Raw genomic sequence first — 8,144 nt, forward strand, 5'->3', positions numbered from 1 at the left:
CGAAGACACAAGCGAGGAACAGCGCCAGGTTAGCGCTCGTTTCGTGTCTCTGTTGCTCGCTTGTGTCTTCGTTTTTTGCGCTACCTGCTGTAGTATAGCAAGGAGTGAAAAAGGAAAGTAAGGGTGAGGAGGAATGATGTGAGGATGAAGAGGAAAAGGAGGAGGGAGGGTATGGAATAGCTTAGCGGAGGCGAGTGCAGAAGAGAGGCATATTGGAGGTTGCGGACATTCTAGGGTATGCCACAAGCTCCGCTATTTCTTCAGTCTTCCCACCACTAGTGCGTAGCTGCCCAATCTTTTTTTCAGCATCCGTCATTTACATCGAATACACATAATACTCAACTTTATGTTCACTCAGAAACGCCCCCAAGAAAGATTGTCCAACGAACTATTTGCGCTTCCTCATCATGGTCGACGTCGACGTGTCCTTTCCGCCTAACGTGCGCACGGTGAGGGATCGTTGATAGCCGCCAGAGTGAGGTTCGCACGAGTGGCGAGAGGTGGCGACACAAGCTCGAACTCATCGCCTCCTCCCGCTGCACGAGGGACTTCCTCGTAGACACTGCTGAGCCGAAGCAGGGCCGCCATTTTAATGAAGTAGGCGCACTGCTCCAGCTGGTCCCACGACGGGCCACTGCGGAACAGTACTTCGTGAGCAATTCCTTGTCGTGGAAAAAAAAACAGAAGTGACTTGTAGCCTCTTTGTACTCATTATGTCAATAGCTAATTACGATGTAGGTATCATGTCAATACGGTGTGTACAGAGCGTACCTTAAGGTGGTCCTGAAGCACACGTCTGACTTCGTGACAAAACACATCCGACGAACAGGAAACACCACAATGAACAGCTAAGTCAAATGTATAAGCGGAACGCGAAAGTGCCACTTTCTCAAGCGCTCTCTCTTCATACAGAGGTCCCTCCTTACTCTCTTCAAACCTGCCTGGCGCAGCTCTATGTCGTCATTTAGCAGGCTGCTGCTGTTGGCTGACATCTGATATAAAGCAAGGGCAGCGCTTGGACTAGATCTGCTTCTCGCCACGGGGTGCCACCCGGGCGCCCCGTGGTGCCACGCGTGGCAAGAAGACGGGACGGAGAGAGCGCAAGCCCGTCCCGTCTTCTTGTCTCTTGTGTCCTGCCTTTTATTTTGAGATAGGTTCCAGCTCGCCCACCTTTCAGTCTTAATCAATGTGCTGCGTTTTAGTATTCCACTTCTTTATTTGAACGTACACAACACAAAAGTGCCTCTTTGTTCACTAGTTCAGTTACCACGCTCACGTAAAGGGGTCCGAGATAATCGAAAATATTTGTTTTTGATTTCTATTCTCCGCATGATTGTTTTGAAATAATGTATTTATATCCATCTCTTGGCCGTGTCTCGAAGCATTGCGCATTCTCGCTTGCTTTTGTACGTTGCCACTGTGGAATATGTCTGCGCATGCAAATACAAGACGTCGCTTGCGCAAATCAGAAAACAATATTGTACTAGTATAGCGCAGCTAAGTTTGAGCATGAAGGAAAGAGGCAACAGTGGAGAAGGAAACACAGGCAACAGGATGAGTTCTAAATTGCTGTAGCGCTCATCCTGTTGCCTGTGTGCTGTAAGGTCATGCAATAAACAAAAGTTGCAAGTTTAGCGCTCATCCTGTTGCCTGTGTTTCCTTCTCCGCTGTTGCCTCTTTCCTTCATGCTCAAACTGAGCTGCGCTATACCAGTACGATATTGTAATGCACCAACTTGCCCAATCTGCGGTACCTGTCGAGAAAACAAAGAAATAGCAAAAAGGAGGAAAGAGAACAGTGCATAGAATTAGCACTAACTCCTCGACATACCAGAGGAAGTTGGTATGTAGATTCGCGCGTGTTACTTACGACTTTTTCGTTTGCTTATTCGCAAAAAAAAATGCCTTATGTCGATTGCGATCAACGTCGCCAACAGCAATCCGTATTTAAATACACTGCTAGCACATTTATTTTCAAGCAACTTCGACGGATCTACAGACCAACCTCCTGACAGATGTCGTGCAGTTGGCGCTAATCCAGTGCACGGTATTCTCTCTTTCTATATATATATATATATATATATATATATATATATATATATATATATATATATATATATATAATATATATATATATATATATATATATATTCACCTACTAAACACCATGTATAGATTGCAGCCAACTCGCCCAAGAGCAACGCTGATTGAGCTGCATACGAGCGATATGCAGTAATTTGTTTAGAAATGAAGAAACTTTTGAAACACTGCGTCTGCAGCTCAATACGGGCAAGTTTTTCGGAGGCCTTAAGTGACGCAACGTTGGTTGCTGCATTTCATGGCGGTACTATACAATCGATTCGACCACGGAAAGTAAGAAAGTTTACTCTCGCTTGCTATTTGACGACATGATAACTACCGCAATTGGTACTGGAATTTTTAAAATTAGTTTTGAGCGGCAAAATTCTTCTATACTGAAGAAGCACTCAAGAATATTTCACATTCGAGTAGACACACATTTGCCGCATTTCATTCTTGTTTCCGTCTCTGAATTTGCGATTAGCACTCAGAAGCACTCACTTGAATTTTGCATTCTCACTGAATGCCATGTCGCGGTTGTCCAACGCAGATACGCGACCAAAGACATCGCCTGGCTCATCGACGAGGCTTTCCATTCTGTCCAGAAGACTCGAGGCCTCAAACGCAGCGTCGTCGCGCGCCCACAGCAGCAGCCGCGAGGCATTGGCAAATGCAGGCGCCCACTCCAGTATCGCCGCACGCAACGTAGATAGAGCGTAGGCGTCGATTAACATGTCGCCGTGCTTGTTCGATTCGTCCTGAGCCGTTGAAACGAAGAAAGGCAAATAAGAGAAGTGTGTTTTGGGATAGCACCAAAGTTCATTGACCGCGTAAACTTGCAGTTTCGTATTCCCCGCATCGACAGTAGTGTATCTGCAGAACTTTGAAATGTAAGAATACGGGTTCATTTATAACGAAGTGCTAGCAAAAGTAGGCGTCTTAGTTACGGTGACTGAAAAAAATAATTTCATAGTTCCACCGCAAGGAAGAAGCAATGGACGCGATAGAAACAAATTTGAATGTAATACGAAGTAAGGATACCAGCTAGCTCATTTAGCTTGAGACCTGGCGGAACACGAACAAAACGCTGGCTTCAGAAAACGTGGCGGCTGGAGCGAGCGTAGCGAGCTTCGTGCTGTCTGCGGCTTCAACGCAAACTTTGTGATGATAACAGAACACGTACAAAGGTTTGAGTCGTCGACTGATCTCCCGCAAAGATACAGCGCGCGCGACCACGGTAACTACTTCCGGCGGGTCAAAGTACGCATTTCCTGCTGTAGGCACGAAACCCACCCTCCGTCACCTCTCCATGCGCGTCTCGCGCGACGGAGACGGCAGGCGGGTTTCATCTCTGCTAGAGCCACGATCTTCGGTAACGCTCGCACGCTTTCACTCGCACATAGATCATACGGCGCGCGGGGCGTTGCTATCTGTTTGAACCTTATACAGAACATGACCGCGACGGCGACGGCAAAAAATCGCCTCTGGTGTCCATAGTTGCTGTTGCAGTAAAAATGCAGCCATTACCGCTTGACCAAAGTGACGCGTGACTCGGGGCCTTATGACACGCGAGATTATTTTCGCTGCCATCTGCCCACGGTCCGCTTGAAAATGCCGGAAGTGACGTTCTTGGACATACGTTGAGTCCGCTCACCACCGCACATCGCCTGCTGAAGCATCATTGAAAAGCCTCTAATACAAAATCCCGCAATTACCCTTTCGTGCAGCAGCGTACTTAAACAAATCACATGCATAGTCCCTAACAATGCATTAATCACATGCATAGTCCCTAACAATCCATTAATCACATGCATAGTACTTAATATACTTAGTATTTAACAAAATCATTTATTATGATTGCTGCAAAATTTCTAATTTAGTAGCGATGCTTTCTAAACAATTAGAATTCCAAGATATTGTGAACGTTACATCCTTGAAGACTGATTAGGGCCGCAGCTATCAAAGCATATTGTGGAATGTTCATCGCTTTTATGCGGCCCCCTTGAAGCTGCATTATGCTGTTGCTTCTGCATAGAAGCAATGCAGAGTTATCAGGGATGCTGACTTGAAGTCGAGCTTCGAGCGCTGAGCAGTTCTGCACAATAGAATACTAAAGAATGTTAAACACCCATTCATACACTTTGCATTGACGTGAATGCGCAGGCCAACGTTTGCATTTTGTTCCTGCCCTTCAAGCTTGCACAAAGCAGTAACAATGACCATCTGATTTATCTGTCAACTACCAAATGAACGGCTACATTGCGCTGGAATGTCGTGTTGTCAAGAAGTGGCAAGTATACCTGCGGGCTGGTTTGACAGACCTCGCGTTGGTTACGGCGTTAAAGAGCGAACATGGTGATAGGCCGGGCCCTAAATGTAGCTTTCCAGCGTGGCCGCGGACAACCAAACACATGACAGCTATGAACCTATTGAGGCAATGTTTATTACATCACGAGCCGACAAAAATCGCTGAAGGACAGGACGAAGAAAGCTCGCAGAACACGGCGCTGACTAATAACTATGTTGTTAGGCAGGTGTTGTTTGTTTAGCGCAACAAATCGACGGGACACCTAAAAAAGACTCCACACCCAAGATTGCATGAATCTTGTGTGTCTCGTCGTTCCTTGTGTCCCTTCTGTGTGTCCCGTCGATTCGTGGCGCTGTATAAAATACAGTTATGTTATACCAACACGCCCAGTCTTCAACCTTAGCAAGTTTTGAAGGCCTTGTTAGGCAGCGGCGTCGTCCGCGTCCTTCCTTCGTCCGGTCGTTTACCGCTGTTTTTTTTTCTGCTCGCAACCCCGAACAAACAAAAGCAAGTGCCTACCATACTGCAGTTTGTTACATAGTTTGCACTTTGTAGTGTACCTCACTACTAACACGCCAGTTAATCGGAGTTAACTGTTGAAGAATTCGCCGCATGCGAACTCGACGCTTCAGGCTTTCTCAATTCGCCACGGATGCACCAGCACGATGCCATTTCTGCCCCTGGTGCCGCAACGATTTGAGCGATGTTTCGCCATTTGATAGGGTGGCCGTTATATGACGCGCTCTAGAAATTCAGTATTCTGTTTAGGCATTTCAACTTAGTAGGAATAGGGGAATATGGTTGACTTGATGTTAGAAGTGAATTCGAAGCGAAGAGTGATTTGGCCAAATAATTTCGAATAGAATAGTTCGAATATCGTGTATTATACAGAAAGAACTACATTTTGATCATGACGCAACTAACTTGTACGATATTTTTAAGGATTAGAACAAACAGTGTGTGCATAGCATCACTTTTATGGTTCGAAGCGAAATCGAATTGTAGTAGTAGTGTGCGAAGTAAGAAGCCGTAAAGTAAGTTGCCTTTTAAATCTTGCTATGCTCATCCTACATAAACCCGCATTACACGCTTTGAAGCTTTAAAAAGTTAAAGTACATTTAACAAAGAAGTGTGGCTTCGCGGCAGTGCGAATTGTTTTCCGATTTGGTGGTTTCACGGCCCATTGACGCCATGCTGCAGTGCAACAATATTTTCAGCGGGCTTACAGGAGGTAAGATTAACGTCATAACGTTGAAGAGCTCGTTCCGCAGAAATGGCGGTGTCGGCGACGGCGTCTTTGGTTGTGAGAGAAAAATCAGCGTCGTCCGTGAGCGAAAATTCGAGGTAGATGCAAATAAACATTAAAATATATTCGGTTCGAGTGGGACAGGGGTTTCGATCCTGCGCCACCTCGCCCCGTGGCGCTATGTGTTTAGCTGCTCGGCCACCACGCATACATCATCCAGCATACAAACGGCGAGCTATTTATATACACAATTTACCGTTGGTGGTACGACGCACATCACGGAGGTTCTTCAGAGGCTTGTCTATCGCCCGCGAGATGGCGCAAAGGACTTACGGGCACGCTTTTAAACGGTATCGCCCCACCGTACGGCCGTGTTCCGTCGCGCTGCATGCACGGATATAGGAACCAAAGGCCGTCCGTACTTTGGCTTTCCTTGCGACACGCTTCTGGGTCTACCGAGAAGCGAAGCCAGGCTAGCGATTGGGAAGGCGATATGAACACGGTCCGATTATGCTATTAACTTCTATATGCTCTTGAAAGCGAAGCTCAGGCGTCCTCCAAGTTTTTCGTGCGTTTCGAATGCTTCGAAATTTCAGAAATTTTAAATTCGCGGCGAAGCGAATTCGAATACTGTGACTTTCAGCGTAGCTTCAATTTGGGCTAGTTCGTACGGCACAGCAATGTAGATGCGCTGAGTGAAGCACAAACGAGAAACGTAACACTAGTCCTGTCCCTTGTTACGTTTCTCGTTTGTGCTTCACTCAGCGCATCTACATTGCTATGACAAATACTGTGACATTTTTTCGAATAGTTGAGGGCCGCGAATATTCTCCCTTGCCTACAACTTCGTTCACCAATGAAGAGCCTCGAATTTCGTCTTGTGAGAGCTCCTCTCTTACTCTTGAACTGATTACGGTCGCGGTTCGACTTCTCACACAGCTCTCTTCGTCCATCCGTCGTGATAGGTTACCATCACAGGCGTCGCGTTGCTAAGATCAAGGGCGCAGGTTCAATTGCCGGCCACGGCGACCGAAGTTCAATGGGGCCGACGTGCAAAGAACACCCGTCTGCTTAGGTTTATGTGCGGGTTAACTATCCCTAGGCGTTCTAAATTCATCCGGAGTCCCACATTACGGCGTGTCTCATAAACATATTCGGGTTTTTTGCGCGTAAAACAACAGCATTTATTATCCTCAGTGGCTCGAGCAACGAGTGAAATTCTTGCTTCCCTTACAAGTATTTCTGCTCCAGCGCTTCGGGTTTTGTGAGTATGAAGAAAAACTATACTAAAAAATAAAACTGGTACAAAATCGACGGTTCTGGTTCATGTGCAGAGTTATATTCGATAAATACGATATCGGAGCATACGTTTAAGATTTGGACCAATTAGCTATCAGGATAATTAGTGAAATTAATCGAATCAATTCATTGGAGGGCGGACGGTTTTCTTTTGAGTAGCTGTGATTGTTGCGGCACCTGGTGAAGCAGATATCAACTACGCGCTTCTTCTACATGGCCTCTGAGATCCTCTTCGGCAGTGCGACGAAACACAGTGTTAACTCAAGGAACACACCACGGTACACGAACGCTGAGGTGCGAGTGCCACTCCATACACCTAAGTCGAGGATTAGGGTCGCCAACAATTTTTTTTTTACTTCTCTACATGTACGCATCACATGTATGCTTAATACCTCTCATACGCAACTCTTCTCGCACAAGTTTTCAAGGACAACGTTCGATAATCCCGCGACCCGAAGGTCACTGGATCGAATCCCGACAGCGGCGGCCGCACTTGCGATGGAGGCGAAAATGCTTGAGGCGTGTGTACATAGGGTTTAGGTGCACGTTAAAGAACACCAGGTTGTCCAAATTTCCGGAGCCCTCCACTACGGCGTCCATCATAATCATATCGTGGTTTTGGGACGTTCAATCCTAACAAAAATTCACAGCATATCCACGGGTGAATGATGAAGAGCTTGGGCGAAGCGCCTGAAGCAATCATGGTTACACCGTGAAATCTTCAGTGGTTTCGCACAGCAGTAATCAAAGCGATAGCCCAGTACATCATCAAAGACGTGACAAACACTGTATATATTTATACAGGAAATTTTATTAATCGTAAGTGGTAGCTAGACGTGGCTTCCGTTCCCCCTTCGTTATAACGGCTTTATGGTCGGTGAAGTGATGGATCGGTGATGAGTCGTATGGGATGTTTGCAAACACGAAGTAGTGGGCAGTTTGCAAAGGTGGCTTCCGTTCCCCCTTCATTATAACGGCTTTATGGTCGGTGAATAATGGATCGGTGATGGATCGTAGTGGAATGTTTGCAAAGACGAAGTAGTGGGCAGTTTGCAAAGGATTGGTGATGGGTCGTAGGGAGATACTGCCGGTTACGCCTTACGCCAGACGCGTGACAAGGTTAGACTAAGAGAAGCTTCGCTCCTAAAAAAAAGTTCAACAAAAGAGCAGGCGTCTTACGCTATTCACCTACCAGCAACGACTTCCCGAGAAA

The 8,144-nt window shown here is 46.4% G+C and overlaps 1 protein-coding gene across 1 annotated transcript; it reads right to left on the bottom strand.

Moving 5' to 3' along the window:
- Positions 1-333: 333 nt before the first annotated feature.
- LOC119397889 (uncharacterized) lies at positions 334-2,871 on the bottom strand. Its single transcript, XM_037665208.2, has 2 exons — positions 2,580-2,871; positions 334-634 (listed from the first exon to the last, which is right to left on the bottom strand). Exons 1-2 carry the CDS (start codon positions 2,810-2,812, stop codon positions 436-438), a joined length of 432 nt encoding a protein of 143 aa, XP_037521136.2. The 5' UTR covers positions 2,813-2,871; the 3' UTR covers positions 334-435.
- Positions 2,872-8,144: the final 5,273 nt, after the last annotated feature.

This window comes from Rhipicephalus sanguineus, chromosome 6 (genome assembly GCF_013339695.2).
Source record: "Rhipicephalus sanguineus isolate Rsan-2018 chromosome 6, BIME_Rsan_1.4, whole genome shotgun sequence".
Lineage (NCBI taxonomy): Eukaryota > Metazoa > Arthropoda > Arachnida > Ixodida > Ixodidae > Rhipicephalus > Rhipicephalus sanguineus.